General features: G+C 36.2%; 1 protein-coding gene across 1 annotated transcript in view; it reads left to right on the top strand.

Annotated features, from left to right (window-relative positions):
• Ndst4 (N-deacetylase and N-sulfotransferase 4) overlaps positions 1–20,128 on the top strand; it is a 261,838-nt gene that overhangs the window by 141,713 nt on the left and 99,997 nt on the right. The window contains exons 4-5 of the mRNA XM_051185555.1: positions 17,295–17,480; positions 19,252–19,380. Of these exons, the coding sequence (XP_051041512.1) occupies positions 17,295–17,480; positions 19,252–19,380 (315 nt within the window). The remainder of the gene's footprint in view (positions 1–17,294; positions 17,481–19,251; positions 19,381–20,128) is intronic.

The raw sequence follows: 20,128 nt of genomic DNA, 5'->3' as shown, positions 1-20,128 counted from the left end.
GATTATAGGACATTAGCAAGTCAACTTGAAGCTTACTTATATGAATACATAATGCTTTTGTTACTGTATATACAGCATTTATTTGCAGTTGTCATTATAGACAATTTTAAAGTGTTTTAAAAATCTATGCAGTTAGTACAGATATAAATGCTTTATAATGTTTCTTGCCTTTTAAGTTTAATATTCAAGATTTTTTCATGCCTGATACTATTCAAAAGTGTTCACAGGCATAATTCATCTGTGATCATACCCAAATTTGTCTCTATGACTGCCCTTACACTTTCAGGACTATATTCATATTAGTGTTTTGTACTTTAGTCAAGAGAGTAAGGATAATCAGGCTTTTTATTCATGTAATATTAACATCAAATATCTTCTTAAAATATTGTGGACTATGTATCTGTAACTTCGAACCATCATTATGTAACTATTTTAGTTATTTGAATATGAATATATCTTGCTGATTCTAAGTTAATAATTGAACAAAACATGTTCCATAATATTTCAATGACTTGAACTTGTAGAAGAAGTTACAGACAAAGGATAGGGATGTATTTCAGAAATAAAATGCTTGCCTGGCACAGAAAAGGTCCTGACATGATCCCCTCTTACAGGTATAGTGTGCTGATTGCAATATTTAACAAAATAAAATGTGTATATTTCTTCCTTAAGAACTCATTCCCAGCAGGTATGGATTTTTACCCTTTGACAAGTAGGATAATATTATTTAATAAATTTCTTGGCTAACTTACTCAAGAAACCTCCAAGGTTCTCATAAATTCCCATTTTCACTAAGCCCATAAGAAGAATAGCACAAACTCTCTGGCTGCAAATTAGAATTGGTATTTCATTACCTATTAATATTCATACTGCTTAGCAAAGGATTTAGAGAAAATGACATTTCTTGTCATGTGTTGTATCATGAAAAGTCCTTTACTTGTTGATTTGGTATTGGCAGGTGGGCTTAAGAATTTCCCCCAGACAGAATCTCTGTAAAAGAGATATTCATCTATTTGATTTCCCTAGCAGAGGGTAATGGCAGACTCACACCATTATCAAAAATTCTATTTTTAACTGAATCATCTTTCTTCTGTCATGCAGCAATTTCATTTCTGAGCATGTTTGTTTAAACTCAAAGAAAGAAATGCTACCTGCAAAATGCATTTGCATATTGGGTGGTCACAAAGAAGGAAATCAACTGTTTTTATTACCTGAAATGGATTGGTATTGGTCTATTAAGGCTTGCTCTTATCTTATTAAAAAATACTTTTTAATCACTATTTTGGTAAGCAAAGAGTTTGAAAACCACTCTCACCACTCTCGCCTTTTTGCATTGTGCTGCAGTAATCTCCCCAAAGTGTGTGCCTCTAAATAACGTTTCAGGTATCGCAGAGCCTCTGCTCTTGTCAGGGGCTGAACACACAGGCAGTTGTAGTAGTTTTACCTTGGGGAGAGGATGACAGGCATTGCATTATTTAATTTACTTGTTTTAAAGTGAACTAGCATTTTCTCTAACTAGTAGGTTCTGTTTGTGTTACACAGACCAATTAATAAAGCAAAGCATATAAAAGAGAAAGCTATGTTGTTCGCAAGAAAGCAAAACCTTAACTCTTCCTTGTGTGGCTTGACTTTCGGCTGCACATATCAGCACATACTCCTAAATTCAGATCCTATTTCAAGTTCCACCTTTACTGATTATTCTGTGACTGGTACTGGCTAGTTCTGTAAATGATAATTAGGGTTAGGTATGTAACAAGGGTGTAAACTACCTTTGTGTACATGTTTATAATGCTTAAGAGAATCTCTAGTGAGTGTTTCAAACACATTTAACATCTTCATCATGGCTACTGTATCTCTTTAGGAAGCACATTTTTTTTTAATAAAACATTGTTCCTGTGTAACAAACCAACTCACTTTTCAAGGCATCTTAGTTTCTTTTCCTGATGATATGGCCAAAGACATTTTCTACAGGATCTCAAAATGCTTTCTACTAGCCCTACTACCAAGTTCAAGGTATAGTCTGTTGTGGCAGGGTAGCAGAGGCAGTAGGAACTTGAAGCAGCTCTTCAAGGGAAAGATAATATGCTTACTAGATAATATGCTCATCTACCTTTTGCCATTTTATATAGTCCAAAAAGGCAATCGTGGAATTTTTGTGGATGGGATTTCCTACTTCTTGCAATCAAAATAATCTCACACAGGCATGCCCTGAGACACACCTCCCAGGTGATTCTAGATTCTGTCACATAAAAAACTAATACTAACCACTACACAAGTTTATAGAACATTCAGGTCATGAATAGTAACAGTACATCCAAATGTGCTTAACAACCCTCCATCTATATCCACAGTAAAATACTGAAGGGGAACACAGATTTTTTCAGGGGATTAATGTCTTCCTTTATATTCCATCAAGAACATATGCAAATGACAAAACTATACTTGTTAATACATTATTGAGCTAAATGTACCTGGGCATGGCTGTAATCTTCAGCATGTGTGTGGCTGGAAGGTGGGACAGGATGATTGAGAGTCTACATAGCAAGACTTTTTCTAAATTAAAATCCATCTAAGTAAATAAGCAAGTGATAAACTAAAATATTGACCCACATACACCTAACAAATTAAAATACTGACACTATTGTTTTCAGAATATATTCATTTTTTCAGTCATTTCTAGTGTAAAAATAAGTCCATCCTTTCTCTATGTCCTTTGTTTCTTCTACACTGTCTTCCCCCTTTTTTCTCTCTCTCTTTCTCTTGTTTTTTTCATTCATTTTTCTTCTCCATAGATAATTAATGATTATTCAGTTTCTGCTTGACATATTAGTTGACACCAAGGAAACAAACTGAAAATTGTTCAAGAATATGTATTTAAGGTTGTGTTTGGATTATTTTTCTAAGAAATTTGAAGAACACAGTAGAGTTATGAATGAATCTCTAATTATGAAGTGAGAAAAATTATTATAAAGAAAAATTTTAAATGTGTGAAAATGGGTTGATTTCATGAGGCAAAAATCAAGAAAGTAGACCCAAAAGAAACAGAAAATATTAATTGGGAACCAAGTAAGATGCTTTGGCCTTAGCCAAGTCTGGTGGTGTATGTTTTCAATCCCAGAACTGAAGAGGCAAAGGCAGGTTTATCTCTGTGAGTTCAGGGCCAGACTACTCTACACTCTACATAATGAGTTCCAGGACAATCAGGACTATATAGAGAGGCCCAGTCTCTCTCCCCCTCTCTTGCCCCCCTCTCTCACACACACAGAGGGGGAACAGGGACGGGGAGAAAACAAGCAAACAAAAAGGAAATAAAGAAAAAAATGTTCCTGTCTTTAATGTAGTCTATATCCATTTATCAACAAGCTATCTATAGGTTAAGAAACTACTGCCTGGAGGAATTTTCCCTTTGCCCACAATTGGTATTGTAACATCAGTGTGCTAAGTGTGGATTTTATACTTTGGATGGGCTGAATGTCAAACAAAAACAGGTAGTATGTTGCTGAGAAAATTTTGTGAACCTTGAGGCTTGTACACGATCCAGAGATAAGTAGATAGGAGTCATGCTTCCAAAGAACATCTGTTAAGCCCTACTGCCCAACTGTCCATCAGTGATGACTGTGACCTACTGTGTCCTTAGAAACATGGAACATGCATAATAGAAATATATTCCCATAGCCCTTCTCCTGATAAAACTCAAAATGTAACATCAATTGTTGACTAAAGAAATAAATGGATTTTATTTCAAACAAGACTGGAGTTGAGAATTAGGCGATGTAAAAAAAAAAAAAAAAAAAAGCATCTTCTTCAGGGCAGGATATTGAGGAGCATTTCCCCCGATGTTGTGCACCAGGACTGAAAATTCAATTGTATTAATCACTTTTGCTTAGAGCCCTGCCACCCGAAATACAATTCCTCTGTATTTTCATATCAGACAACAATGTATCCCCATCTAATGGATCCTAACTGTTTTCCCATAAATATCTAGATCATTATTTTTGTTTCCACTCACACATAGATTAGAAACTAGGATGCATATAAACAAAATGGGAGAGCCCTCATTTCTATTTTCTTGTCAAGATTCAGTTGTCGTCGGTAGTTGGACATCGTTTCAAAACAAGTAAGCACTGTTTGCTTTTATATTTTTCCCTGGAAGAATGAAGACATTGTTTGCTTGTGCAAACACTGTGGCCATCTGAAGCACAATTTATCGGCTTATTCCTCAGGTAGTAGAAGCTCCAATAAAGTAGTAGACACAGCTCCCACTTGCCCTTCCCATTTGCTGTGTGTCCTTTCCCACACCTAGTATTTAAGCTGCTAGCTAAATTGGAGTGCTAATCTTCAAAGTATAACAGAATCTGATGAAGCAGTCCTGAAACTGTTTGGCTTTCTACTCCTCCTTGCTTTGGTGTGTTGGTGTCAGGAAGAGGTAGCATCTATCTTTTTTTTTTATCCCATTTTGCTATATTTTTCCTGGTACAGAAGCTGGATCTACTGCCTATGCTTTGCCATCTCATTCTTTCTCTTAATGTTTTAAGTCAGGCCTAAACTTCCATTCCCCTGATTGTATCAGAATGGATGTTCTGACAGAATATCCATATAAAAGAAAACCCGGAAAAAAATAGCCCAACACTTTTTAAGAGAACTTGATAGTGAGATTTCAGGCATGTTTCTCAGTCAAATATTAGATAAAGTCCCGTGAGTCAATTCTAAGAAGGGTCAATAGTAGCATAATTAACTCTCACTGATAAATTTTAATGTCATTATTTCAATGATTAAACTTGTTTTTCATTATTAAGCAGCAGGAATAATTAAACACCAAGGTTTGATTTTTTTCATCATTCTTACACTGTGCTAACATATGCTATTTAAATAGCATGTTCCTCAAATGTATCCACCTATTCATCTCTGGACTCTTGTCCTGCCTATATTGCTCTCCCTCTCACTTTGGATTTCTCTGGAATTTGAAAAGGCTTTCAGCTTGGGGGTGTGTTTAGACTTCCTTGGTGGTTTCTGAACATTTCCCTCATTGCATCTTTATAGTGGGCACCTCTAAGCTCTCCACGGTCATTTCTTCACGTAGATGAATACCTACTTCTGACTATGCTGGCAACAGAAAGAGAGAAAACGTGTACATTCCACCACTTGTGAACTTGTCTGCGGTTGAAATCTGTACCGAGATCACACCACTATAGCACGCTGACAACAAAACAGAAATGAAATAGTCAGCTGTGATTTTGTTTTGAAACACGTGAGCATATGTAGAGGAAGATCATTGAATAATCTGTACAGAAGTTATTCAAGTGAATATGACTAGTCATTGAATTCTGTTGATATGTAGGTATTAATTCTTTAAATAAACTCCTTTTTGTGATAAAAATTAACCTGTTTTACATGGTAGCAAATGTTCCACAAAATTGGAAACAACCACAGATGTGAATTCTTTAATTTAGAGATGGCACAGAGTGTAATAGCACAAAATGCAGTAACATTGTTTTGGGGGTTGGCAAAAGGAAGTGAGAGGTAGAGAGATGGCTCATGCAGATCCTGAACTTTGAAATATTTCCCTGTAAATGTGTTAAGCTGACATTAAAAGAGAGGATGCTTCTTAATGGAAATCTCAGCTTGACTTGACAGTAGCAGTACAGACGTGTCCCACTGCAGAGAGATATTTAAATCAATGACATTAACTCTAATAAGCTATATCATAGCGGAAGTATCCAAAAGCTTTGAAAGGGTTTTCAGAGTTAGAAAAGGAAGCTTTAGACAGCTTCAAAATCTTTCATTTAATAAGCACATTCAGTTTAGCTCTCTAATCTAAATCAGTGCTTTGTCTAAAACACTAAGCTAAAAGGTAGATAGATGTTCATGTCTTTTTATAGGCTGCTGTAGAAAGTTTATAATAAAATACATTTACGTATATCAATTTATTGAGAAAAACTTACAAATGAACAAACTATGAAAATTATGTGATAAGTGTTATATAAACCTATTGATTTAGGTTTATTGTTATTGCTATAATAAAGAATACAGCCACAGACAACTTGGAGAGGAAGGAGTTTATATTACTTAAACATGCAGATGTCAGTTCATCATTGAAACTCTCCAAAAAGAGGGAAAACCTAGAATCTGGAATGGAAACAGAGATCCCAGAGCCACTTGCTAGCTTGGTTTCCATAGCCCTCACAACCTACTTTCTTAAACAACCCAAGAATACCTCTGCCCAGGAGTCACACAACCTAAGGTGATATGGGCTCTCCCATATCAGTCATGAAGAAAGTGTCTCACAGTCACATGTACAGGCCAATCTGAGGGGACATTTTCTTGATTGAGGTTGTCTCCTCCCATGTGACCCACACTGGAGTCAAGTCAACAAAAAGACCACCCAGCACAATGGACCCCTTATCAACTTAACACACACACACACACACACACAAATACATCACAGTTAAACCCTAATCCTTCCTTTCTTTGCTGTTTCCAAGACCTTGTGCTAACATCCAAATGTAGAATACAACCTTAAAGCCTCACAGTATTCAAATTTTCGGCACTTTTAAGAGCCAGCATTTGCTTCAGAAATCTGACAGCTCTTTAAAAGCTCAGTCTTTCAATTGTAGGCTCCTGTGAAATCAAAACAAGTTACATACTTCTTATCAAACGAGGGAAGAAGCAAGGCTCAGTCATGGGCAGATCAAGTCTAAGCCAAATTCCAACACTGTAAATAACAGTGTTTGTAAAGTTCAGTGTTTGGGATTCATCCATGATCTCCTGGAGTCCAAAAGGCTTGAGCAGCTTCATTTCACTGTCTCTGCCATTCACAGCACGTACAGCTTGTCTCAAAGCACCAGACTGGCTTCGCTTCACCACTACTGCCATGCTCAGTAGTCACAAAGTCCTGTCCTCTCCGGTATACTGGCATCACCACTGAACTCGGTTATGCCTTTACTATGATTTCCCCTGGCCCCTCTCAATGGACCCTGGCACATGGTCCGAAGCCTCACCTTGATCAAAAGCAATTGTAGGGTAAGGGTTTCACCTTTCGGTTTACAGTATGTCACACAAGACAGGAACTCAAGACAGGAATTTAGAGGCAAGAATTGAAGCAGAGACCATGGCAGAACACTGGTTATCATTTGCTACCCAAACTCATGGTCAGCTCCCTTATTTATATCCCGGGACCACCTTCCCAGAGATACCACCACCCACAGTAGACTGGGTCCTCACACAGATTTCCTCTTACTATGTGACCCAAACTTGTATCAAATTGACAAAACTTAGTAACCATTGTATCCACCTTCTCTTTACAAAATTTCACTGTATAAAATTTGCAATGGATGAGGTCTTCAATTTAAAAAAATAGAGATAGGAAGTTTTGGTGGAAGGATGTAGGGTACATTTGAGAGCAGTTAAAGGGAGAACTTGAGGGTAAATATGACTAAAATATATTGTAAGAATTAATAAATTATTTTAAATGAAATAACTGTATATTGTTTCCATCTTTTTTTGGCTGTCCTGGAACTTACTCTGTAAACTAGGCTGGCCTCAAACTAGGAGATCTTTATCCCGAGTGCTGGGATTAAAGGCATGTTTGACTACAACCCAAATTCATCTTACTTTTAACATACCTGAGTATTTGCTTGTCATTTCTTTTAGTTTAAGGAAACTATTCTCAAATATTAATTAATATCTCTTGTTGTTGAATCAAATCTACAAGTATACTTTCCTGTGAAGGAGAAGGAACAGTTCTGTATAGCAGCTCTGCTCTCGTGGTGTTATCAGCCTTCACACACCATCACTTCTCTCCAACTCTTACTCTCCTATTATTTCAACTTGTTTCAAGCTCATATTGCCAAAGGTCCTTCATGATACTTTTTTTTTTTTTGAAGTTACTTACAACCCTGCTTAGCCTATATTCCTCGTGTAATGACTCAACCTAGGTTTCATATACATCTAAGCTTAATCCAAGCCTCGATCTCTGAACTTGACTGTGCCTGGGATACTGCTTAATTATTCCCACTGTGTAAATAACCATAGGTTTTGAGTGGACTTACCATAGAGCCGTGACATCCTACAAATCTTTGCTGTATAGGTAGTTATGCTTGCTAGTTGTCAACTTGACATAAGCTAGAATCATCAGAGAGGAGTGAGCCTCAGTTGAGAAAATGTCCCCCTAAGACTTGGATGTAGACAAGTGTTTAAGGCATTTTTCATAATCAGCAGTAGGTGGAGAGTGCCCAGTCCATTTTAAGTTGGTAGGCATGGGTTCTATAAGAAAGCAGGCTGAGCAAGCCATGAGGAACAAATCAGTAAGCAGCACAACAGCACCCCTTGGTAGTCTCTGCATCAGCTTCTACTACCAGGTTCCCACCATGATTAAGTTCTTGCTCTGTCTTCCTTCTCTGATGAACAAGCTGCTTTTTGCAGTAGTATTTTATCACAGACATGGTAACCCTGACTAGGACAATGACTTTTTCTTCAAAAGCAATGTCTCTCAATTTCATTTCTCAAATTTAGTAATTATACCATCACTTTGCTTTTTCAGCTTCCTATTTCCCTGAAACAAAACCAACCATAAGCAAACTCTGATATGTACCTATTATACAAATGCAATTTCACTATGATTATAGACAAATGGAAGCAGAATATTAGCCATGATTTTAGACTTTATAGCGTGTGTGTGTGTGTGTGTGTGTGTGTGTGTGTGTGTGTCTACAGAGGCTAGAAGAAGGCATCATATTCCCTGTAAAGCTGGGTATGCTGGTAGAGCAGAAAGTGGTCCTACCTGCTAAGTCATCTTTCTAACCTTTATTAATTTAATTTGAAGCATTTGAACTTCTCTGCTGAGGAGAGAACATAACCTATATGACTAGAATGCAAGTGATCATTATTATCTAGTAAAATATTTTGTATAGAATTGGTTATGTTATTTTGATAAGCAACTTTTCTTGTTCAGGTTGTTGATTGACATATATTGTTAAACCCAAGTAATTTTAGTCTTTATTTTGTATCATTAATATCATAACCATATTTGCCATCATCTGCTTTTTCTTCCTACTTATCAGTTAATTAGTTGTTCACAAAGAAAAGTTTTTGACCTGAAAGGTGTTTATGGGGAATTTTCAAAGACAGTCCCAGGATAGAACAATTATTTCCAGTTTTATTTTCAAACACTTCTTTCAAAGTAATTCAGTAAATGGAAAAATAGAATTTGCCTTTCACCAAATACAAGCCAAAACAAAACTTGAACAAAGATAATAATGAATATATCCAAAAAACAAACAAAAACACCCCAAAAGAGCTCTCAGTCTTCAGTTAGCTCCCATTCCATTACGGATCCCTCATACTGGTCATACCTCTTGTGTGTTTTTTCAGTGTATATGTTTGGTTTCATCTTTTTACTCCTTAATTTCGAAACCTCCCGGGCATCTGTCTCAGTACATCTTCTTTTATCTGCTTATAAATGTTTTGTTTGTTTGCTTGCTTTAGATCATTGAACCACATAACTTTAAATGAAATCTTTATCTTGGAGAGAGAAAGATGGCTCCGTATTTAAGAAACCTCGCTGCTCTTCCAAGGACCCAGGTTCAATTTTTAGCACCCACACGGGTGCTAAGTCATCTTCAGGCATTTCCATGTAGTAGATATAATTATGGCACACAGACATACCTGAAGATAATACATCTACATGCATAAAAGCAATAATAATAATAATAATTTTTAAATCTTGAAATCTTATCTACCAAACTCCGGCTGAGCTCACTCTTGAGGATAATAAGTTGCTTATTGATATTATTACCTGTTATGTGTTAATGTGCTATTAGATGTCTTTTTTCATGCACAGTGTATCTTTTTTATCATTCTACCCCCAAACTGCCTCCTTCTCTGACTTGATAGCACACATTCCTTCCAGATATCCTTCCTGTCCCTGTACTGTATTCAAGCTCTAAAAAATATTCAAAATAAGGCTGGAGAAGTTTAAAGCACTTGTCATATAAAACAAGAGGACTTGGTTTTAGATACAGAACCTACATAAATAATACATGGGCATGGTGGCTTACCCATGATTCCAACCTCAGAACGCAGATACGGGGAAGTTACTGGAGATACAACCATGCGCTCTGGGTTGTCTGAAAGACACAGAAAAAAAGTGGTAGATTAATCAAGGAAGACTCCAGGCATTTTCGCCTTTTGTTACTCTTTGTCTGTTTGTCTGTCTGTCTGTACTCTCTCTTTCTCTCTCTGTCTCTATCTCTATCTGTCTCTCCCCCCTCTCTCCTTCTCTTCCTCTCTCCGTTCTCCCTCTCTCCCTCTCTTCCTCTCTCCCTCTCTCCTTCTCTCCCTCTCTCCCTCTCTCCCTCTCTCCCTCTCTCCCTCTCTCTCTTATACACACATGAAAGGGAAATAAAGAAAAATATATCCACAATAAAATTATTTCTCATGAGTTCCAATATGGCCATATAGTCCAGACTGTCATCACTCCTCATCAGAGCTGTTTGAGAGCCTATATTTCTTATAATAGCAGCCAAAAGATTTTTATAATGGTAGCCTGAGCCATACCTTTTCTTTACTCAGAGCTTTCTAGTTGCTCCTTCCCTTACTCAAAGTAAATAAAAACACATTAATAACATTTTTGAACCTGAAAGATCTGCAGCTCTCCCTCCAGTGATGCTATATGCTTACCTTCTGGGTGGTGTTTGCACATATTTCAGTAAGTAACTTGAGAATCTGTTTTTAAATTCCCTGCTGCTAACATCACCACTTATTTCTGGACCACTTCAACTCCAGTCACAATATTTCCTTCTCTGTGAGACACATGCTTCATAATATAATATAGTGACCCAGGGCCTTCATTCCTTTCCATACCTCTGCTTTATTTCCTGTTCTACTGTTCACCATCTAACAAATAATTTATATATTTACTTGTTATATTGTCAGTCTCATCATCTAAACATAATAGCTCACTGGTAGACAGGATTTTTTTTCTGATTTCTTCACTGTTGCATTTCCAGTGCCTACAATGGGTCTTTGTACATTCTATATACACAGTGAGTATTCATTTACTACTATTATATTGAACAGAGTTATATAAAACATTTTGATTAGAAAAAAAATGAGAGTACTGAACATAAAACCTTAGGAATGCAAATGGTAAACTTGCTGGAGTGACGCACCCTACAGACAGAGAGAAGGCTGGTCTAGTTTTTCTGTTATTTTCTTTTAAGCAGAAAAGTAGACTATAAGTGGGAGCAAGAATATCAGAGGATGAGTCTCAATTGCCTAAAATAGCTCTACTTAGGATCAGAAAGTTCAACACTCTAGAAGCAATGCTATTGCTGTGCTGTTTCTTTTTCCCAAGAAAAAAATCCATTTGTAACAGGGAGCCCTCCAGAGATTTGTCACCATTTACCAGGCTTCAATCCAAAGAGTGTCAAGACTGACCCAGCCAATTTCCAGGGTCACACAGCCTTCGCTTTTATCACTTATGAAAACAGAAGACAATTTCAGCCCTGAAAAACACAGTGGAAAAATCAATGATTCTAGGCTCATTTTCAAAAACGACAATATGGTCTCAAGCCCTTATTAAAAGGAGAAATAGATAATGGGATCTATTTTCCTTAGCACCAGTGTCACTCCCCTGAAGTTGTATATATAAGAGAACAAATCAATGCTTTAAGTCAACAAGATACTGTTGACTACACAATCTCCTTGCCAAGAGTGTATTCATTTATTCAGTTACCACTCCATTTATTTCATTTTTGACATCTTGTTCTTAAGAAGCTGTGACTTTTTAACAGTTTTCTAAAAATATTTACTATCTCACTGTAATGCATGGAACAATATTCCAATCATTTTGGATATGAAATAACACCAATCGTTTCCCATATTGTTTCATGAATGTGGACAGAATGCTGTTTTATGAAGAGTGTCCATGTCTGTCCTCATTGATTGAAAACTTGAATTCAATGTTCAAATTTTTTCTCAGCTTCTGTGAGATCCAGGAATAATGTATGACCATGAGATGAATCTCCTTACTCTCTTTTTTTCTTGTTTTCTCCCTTTGATCCATTATGGTATGTGAAGCTCTCAGGAAAAAAAAAAAAAAAACATTTATAATAGATTCTTGCAGGTGAAGCACAAGAGGATTGTTTAGTTGTTTATGTTCACCTGTGCCTGTCTGACTTCTTTGTGTTATTTAGAGATCTCTTTGTCAATTTATTAACCTTGCTTCAAATTATCCCAGAACCAAGGCACAAAATCATCAGAACCAATATATTTCACTGTAATTAGGAGCCTTTCAGTCTATTTTCCGTCATCATGTTACTTCCATCACATAGCTTCACCATACCACCAGCCTGTGCTTCCAGAATCTAAGAGAGCTTTTACAATAGCTACTTACACCATACTACATTCAATAAAACTGAAGCAGCAATCATTCCTGCACAAGATTTAATGAAAGGACAATTAGCAATAGTTCATGCAGGACATAAAACTATATTGAAGTAATGATGCCTCAGATTGGTACTGTGAAGGAAGGGGTTTGTTTAATTCCAAGTACTGATGTTGGGATGTGTCTCAAGTGTTTTCCATTTAAATTACCAGTAGTCTCCTATTTAATTACTGTAGCCTACATGCTGGTTACCCCATGTATGATCGAGTCATCATATTCATGCACATAATGTATATACAAGTCTCCTCTCACACACATATTTATACACATATAAAACATGTATATATATAAATATACATGTGTGTGTGTGTGTTTACTCGTGTAGGTAAATAGATGTTTACCAATATCAATTACCTTATTTTACTTATTAAAATATAAATATAAATTATAGAAGTAGATATTGTATGGGTGCTCATTTTTCTCATGTTTTCCTAAAATTCAAACCATTAGATATCTTACCTCATTCTGTTAAACTTGTTACATGCATTAGAAAAATGCAAACCCACCTCTTCCATTCAAGCTTCCAAATTAAAAACATCACACTATTTTTAATAAGGGCAGTATCTATCCAATACCTTGAAGGTTTTCAAAACCTCATTAAGGCAGAGGACAGATTGTCAGCTGAACTTCTAGGGACTCAAGGAATCCTAGAGAACTGGTCCTCCAGGGAGTCCTATTTCTAGAGTGACCACTAGAGCCAAGTCACAAGCAGTGAACTTCCTGTTGCCCTGCAAACATACACCAAAGTCTTGACCAGAATTTAGCCTTTGCTTCCTGCTACCCTCCAGAAGCTGTCCTTAGCACTCCTAATTGGATGAAACTCATTTGCATTAAAAGTGCTAGCAGCAAAGGAGATTTTTAAAATGATGAGCTTTACTTCATATAACTTTTTCAAGAACAATGACACCTAAACAATGGAAAGTTGTTATGCTTCCAAAATATATATTTAAGTCAATTCCATTTGGTCACAATAGAAGCCGACAGTGGAAAAGCCTATGTATATACTGAATGTAGAGAGCTTGGGTGTGGTCCCAGCTCTCACATTTATTAACAAGAAAAAGCCTGATGGTTTCTCTTAGCCTCACTTTCCACATTTTTTTTTTTTTTTTTTTTTTTTGGATATTCTCCAGTCCTTGTAACAGGATTATCATTAAGGTCACAACAGGAATAAATTGAAGAACACCTAATAGATGCAAGGCACCTATCCATTGCCAAGATTACATGACTACTAGGGATTGTTTTAAAAGTGCCTTCATTTCATTTGTCTTTGTCAGCTCTGGTGCTAAATGCATTTTATTATATGCTGTTTGTTTTTTAAATTATCTTATTGCATATGTCAGTAATTTATGCATTGTCTCACCACCACCCCTGCAAGAAATGGGAATTTTGCTGAAAAGTGTGATTATGGCAAAGTCCTGTGAATGTTTGTGAGGCATATTATTCTGAAACGCCATTGAAATGATGTCACTTTTTAAAGCCTGTACTGGCGATTGCTTATTAGCATATTACACTTTTGTGTCGCCTGTTATCCTAAATTTTCTTCATCCTTCCCAACTTGTTAATATAATAAAGGCCATTCTTTAATTTTCTTTCCTCAACTATCATTTATGTCTGTCTTATATGATGGATTGAGTGTTTCCTATATTTACATTGAAAAGCTTTCCCAAGTCTGTAATTTTTATGATCTTGTGTGAATATGACATTTAGTTTATGTTTTACTTGACCAACTCTCTGTGAATTGGATTTGAAGCTGTGGACAGTTAAGAATGAAACTTTCTAGTTCAGTAAGTCCCTTGATAACAGGAAAGGAGTTACTAGGGAATGACTTTTCACTTTCTGTTATCATTTTGATTGAAAAAGTATAAACTCACAATTACCTAGTGTGATTTACTATTTTGATTGAGCTATAGTTGCCCCTGCAATAAGATGACCTTACAGATAGTATTACATTGAGCCCCCAGAAATCAATAAGTATAATAAAATCTTTTTTACTGACCCTTCCTCCCTACTCACTGAGTCAATTGCTTTTCCATCCTGATTTTTCATGGAAAGTTCTAAAAGTTCCTTTTACTCTATATCAAAAGTGAAATGCTTTTTTTTTTTTTTTTTTTTTTTTTTTTTTTTTTGTAGGATGAATATAGTTGTTTGTTATTTCAGTTCTCTTTATAGACCTTGTGTTTTATTTTTATCTCTTTGTTTCTATGACACTACCACATTTATCTAACATCTAAGGCCTCATATTTTGTAACAAAGCATCACACCGTAGTAGAGAGCAAGGCCAACAAATGTATTGTTAATGAATATTAGGATTCCCACACTGTTGTTTTGTCACTTTCTAAATTATAGGAGATGTGGAAATCCCTTACATGAAACAGTTGCAAGAATAACCAACACATTAGGAGAAAAGTTTCTCTTTCCTGTGAGTCATAAGTACTTCCCAGGCAAAAGAGCCATACCAATTGTTTTCACCAACAGAGGAGTTTTAACACCCTCATGCCTAGTTTTCTTTCTCCAGGAAGTTGACCTCTGTTTCATTGGCAATGCAATGGTGGACTGGGCTGGGCACATTGTTTTTCTGGGTAATCACTCATCTTCATTAGAGAATCATCATTTACTAGGCAGCAATCAGACCAAAAAGAACTAAGGCTGAGTGATAGGGTTCAGTAAAGGACCCTGTAGTGGGTCCAGGCTACATAGCTGCAGCCTCCTTGGTCAGCCCCCAGGCAATTCTATCTGTAGTGTTTTCCAACTTGGTCCTATACAGAAAATACAAACTTTAGGTTCAGGTTTTAGCTCAGTAACAGATTGTTCACTTAACATTAGTGAGGAATGGAATTCAATTTCCAGTAATGGAAATATTAGGGAGGAGAGGAGGATAGGGGAAGAGAAGGGAAACGGGAGAGGGGAGAGGGGAGAGAGGCCCTTGTAAGAAATGTATTTCTTTACTAGCACTAAGATACCAGTTTTCCCTTATACCTAGGAAAAAAGGCTATGGCTCATTTTATAGCATTGATTTCATAATTCAGTACTTCTATAAGAGTCATTTATTATAATAGATGTTAGAAAACAGTCTTGATGAAAAAGAACTGAATTTGGCTACACAATAAGGTTTATTTCATGAAGGGAAAAGGATAGTGACATAAATTATTCAGTGCCCATCATTGGGACTAGTGTAGTATATGGGTGATACAATGAAGATATGAGAACACCTACTGCTTGCTTTTCATCCAAGACTGAATGCTTTCCCCGTGCTGTGTGCTGTAACAGACAATAAAAACATCAATTGTCAACAATTTTTTGCTCAGTTTATTGATTCAATCAACTTTCATATTTGACTATATATCCTCATTTATCAGCTCAATTGATGAGATTCAGCCCTACAAGGAAACTTTATGAAGCAGATATACATTTAAAGGGAAAGTTATAAAAGAGGTAGAAATTAGAAAACTGAATATTTCACATGCCTAGAAATATAATACAATAACTGAGAATGTTTTCATATTCTTGCTTTAAACTTATGCCTGTAGTCATTTAGTGTTGACTGTTTACCAAAATACCTCATACTAAAGTGTATGCCTTTTACGATAAATTAAGTTTCTACAGTTTATGGCAAAATGTGATCTTTGCCTTCCATTTACCCTGTATACAAAAAACTATCCTAGATTTTAACTCTCCCATACTCTTTGTCTGTTATCCATTCTCCTCTAACATTTAACACAGAAATAACTCCTTATCATGTAACTCTGATCTCGGAATTCCACTAGTTGTTTCTTGAAGCAAAGAATAATGCATTGTAGCCCTCCAAACTCAGCAGATTCAAGGCTTATTAAATCTAAACAAACAAACAAACAGAATGCAAATAAAAGCTCTCATCACCTTATGGTTAACATTAACATTCCTGGTGTGTATCAATACCAAACACACAAACACACACACACACACACACACACACACACACACACACACACACACAAAATGTGTTTTTCCATTTTCCTCTTCTATGTTTTCTAAGTTAGGCAATTCCTCAAGTCACAGATTTTTATATTTTGCTTCATCTGCTTGATAAAAGTCAAAATTCAATTCCTATTTATAGCTAAAATTGCCTTCCAGGTGAGAAACAAGCAATGTCCACCCTGTCTCCAAAGGTCCCAATAACAAACAAATGTGTGAATCTGCCAAAGTTCAATACTGGGAGCCAATGAGTATGTTAGGCTTCCTAACAGAACAGGTGAGAGGTTCCTTTCAGGAATGTAGGTTTTCCTTTCCCAACAGGCATCATGTGAAAAGCCTTATCCAACAGGGGTGAGAACCTTCCTATAACCACATAGTTCATACATGGTGCTGCAGTCTTCCCTGTTCTACATATTATAGCCTAAACCTTCAAGAGGTGGTCATATACAATTAATGCAGAGTGGCCTACAACAGGAAGTGGGGAGAAACTGGACACACATGCCCTTTCCCAAGCTGGTTTTTCAGGGTTGTAGAGCATCAGCAGGTCTAACTGGGAAGATCTTTTGCAAGGGGAACACCTGATTGCCCCAGGTACTGTTGGGCTCAGAGAACAGTCACTCACAACACTATCATTCCCTCAAACTTAATGCATTTAATTTCAGACTTTATTGCATGCACATAGGGCAAGCCCAAAGTATGAACTACTTTCGTTAAACTAGCATCAGGTCTTTATGAAGCTGATGAACTGAAGGAAGAATAAAATTTCTATCTTCCTATAATTTAATTTCCTCTTACTTAATGGGGATCCCAATATATATATGCTAAATAGATATAAAGATTTTTTTGAATTGACCCAATTGCCCCCACTCCATGATGGTGTTCTTCTGACTTTTTTTAGGAACATGGAATACCGACCAACCTGGGCTATGCGGTGGCCCCACATCACTCAGGGGTCTACCCGGTCCATATTCAGCTGTATGCAGCTTGGAAGAAGGTCTGGGGTATTCAGGTCACCAGCACTGAAGAGTATCCACATCTGAAACCTGCAAGATACAGGAAGGGCTTCATTCACAATAGCATCATGGTGAGCACATATGTCTGGGTCTGAGGACCCATGATACCCCATGTTTAAGAGAAGAGATTAACATTCTTTCTGAGGATATAACACAGAGCTACTTTAACATGACTTTCAGAAGTTTCCGACATGCCATGAAGGTGACTGGTCATACAATGACATACTGTTTGACTATCAGCTTATTTGAGCTGTAGAGTGATTTTACTGAGTGTTTAACAATCTAGAAACAATGGGAATGTGTTTTGTGTAGATTATCCACTAATATTTTCAAATTTAAATTTGGTCTGGGGCTCTACGTTTTTTCCTTAGTGCTGCTTGTTTGAGTTGATTTAACATGAGTTAAAGGTAGGATGTCACCCTACAGATCAAGAAAACACCTTTCCAATCACTTCACTACCAGTAGATAAAAGGCAGCAATAGTGTCTCAAAGCTAAATCCATCTGTCTGAAGTATTTTGACTTTCAGGCATTCATAGCATTTTAGGATGCTGTTTATTTTCATTCTGGAAATTGCAGGGAAGGGTGGCATGTACTCCCTTTCCTTGTGTATTAGCTAAACAATAATGATCAAATTTAAGAATGATTTATCCATTATGAATTTGAGCTGGAAATTTAGCATCACTCATTGGAGGAAAAAGTGAAACCATTCCCTTGCTTCTAAAATGGCTAGTTTTATCCAATTCCAGATATCTTTGAAGATGTTCCCACCATTAGTTGTCAAGATCAGAGTAAGAGCTTACCATCTTCTTTCTGTTCAATATTTACACTTACCTACACTATTACTTATATTGCTACTATAACTACCTATCTATTAATCTGTCAATCTTTACATCTAATCTCCATCTCAAACCAAGAGAGAAGAATATATAGCTACTCATATTGGAGCTCCGTAATTTTATCATGGGGCTTTAATCATCTCATCACTATGATATGGCACTAGTGAACCAAAAACATGGATTATTACTTGAAATCATTGATACAGTACAATTGAAGTCTATAGAAATCCAGAAGTGTAAAAAGAATTATTCAAATAAATTTAAAAACAGAGAAAGCATTGAGATTCTTTCATTGTGTAATCACCCAACACGTCATGAAAGGAACTCATCATTTTAGCCATGACTACATTCTTTCATTTACCTTTAATTTAATTATGAATATTAAATGAGGAATAAATGTCATCATAGCTTTTTTGTGTAATTGGGTGTATTTTCTATTAGACTATAAATGATTTATTATTCAAAATAGGACTTTAGAGTCAATTTGCTTATTTGTTTTGTCTGTTGAACATCCAGAGTGACAGCAAATTCAACGCAAAAAAATATTCCAGAAGTAGTCATTAAATGTTCTGTTTACTACTGAGATGAAATTTAAAGTCAGTTATATTGCAGACAAAGCAAAGTAGTGATCGTGAGAAAAGTTTGCTTTGAACCCCAGAACTGCATACTCTACAAGACTGAGTATCAGAAGGAGAATGGAAGCTTAGTTGGATGAGAAGCATAACCATGTTTGCTGCCTAAATGAAATGAACCCTAAGATAACACTGTATCCCTTAACCTGAGTCAGACAGTAGTTTAGATTTATAGAACTCAGTTAACTGGGCTCATACTTGAAGCTACAAATTGTATGTTTTTGATTCAGTTGCTTGACATTTGGGAAATTAAACCAGCATGAACAACTGGCTACAGGAGGACACCAGGAACCCTTTGCTGTCTGAAATTATGGGAGTGGTCCCAGTTCTTAGCTAAATCTTACCAGTGTTGCTTTCACCTCTTTGTCATCAGGTCCTCCCTCGGCAGACCTGTGGGCTGTTCACACATACTATTTTCTACAAGGAATATCCAGGAGGACCCCAGGAATTGGATAAAAGTATCAAAGGAGGTGAACTTTTCCTCACAATCCTTCTAAACCCAGTATGTGTTCTACTTGTACATTTCACAGTAGCATCAGTATTGTCAAATAAGTTACGTTTTAAAAACCAAATCATGAGGATATTTTTCCCCAAGCAGGCTCTCACTAGGTATTCTGGCTAAAGTAGAAGTTGTTATATGAACCAAGTTGGGCTTAACCCCACAGTACTGCTTCCAGATTGCTGGGATTAAAAGTGTGTGTGATATCACACCCAGCTTATGGCTATTTTCTTTATGAGCAAAATACATTTATTTAAAGTGAATTACAGTCTACATTTGAAATCCTTTCCTGGATACAAATTGATTTCTTGGGAACTTTTCACCAGTGAATATGATGTTTGTTGTTGTTTAATATATAATGTTTTATTGTGTTGGCATGGTTTTCATTTGTCTCTAACTGTGAAAGTTTTTTTTTTTTTTTTTTTATCATGAAAAGATTTTGGCTTCTAAAAAGCTTTTTTTTTTTTTTTTTTTTTTTTTTTGCACACAATTCAATGGTTATATTATTTTTATTCTTCATCCATTTTTAATGTTATAATTATATAGCATTCAAAGAATTTCAGATTCAGCACCATCCTTGCATCCTTGGAATACATTTTGTGTGAGCACATGGAAGAATTTTTTTTTTTAATGTGCTATGGGTTTGTTTCGCTAGAGTCTCCCAATCCTTGTTAATTCTGAGATTTGCCAGAGCACCATTTTGGTCAAATTAAAAGCAAGGTTTTATTAAAATATTAAATTCTAACCCTGA

This window comes from Phodopus roborovskii, unplaced genomic scaffold (genome assembly GCF_943737965.1).
Source record: "Phodopus roborovskii unplaced genomic scaffold, PHOROB, whole genome shotgun sequence".
Lineage (NCBI taxonomy): Eukaryota > Metazoa > Chordata > Mammalia > Rodentia > Cricetidae > Phodopus > Phodopus roborovskii.
The sequence above is the reverse complement of the archived record's forward strand: the minus strand, read 5'-3'. Positions and strand labels throughout refer to the sequence as shown.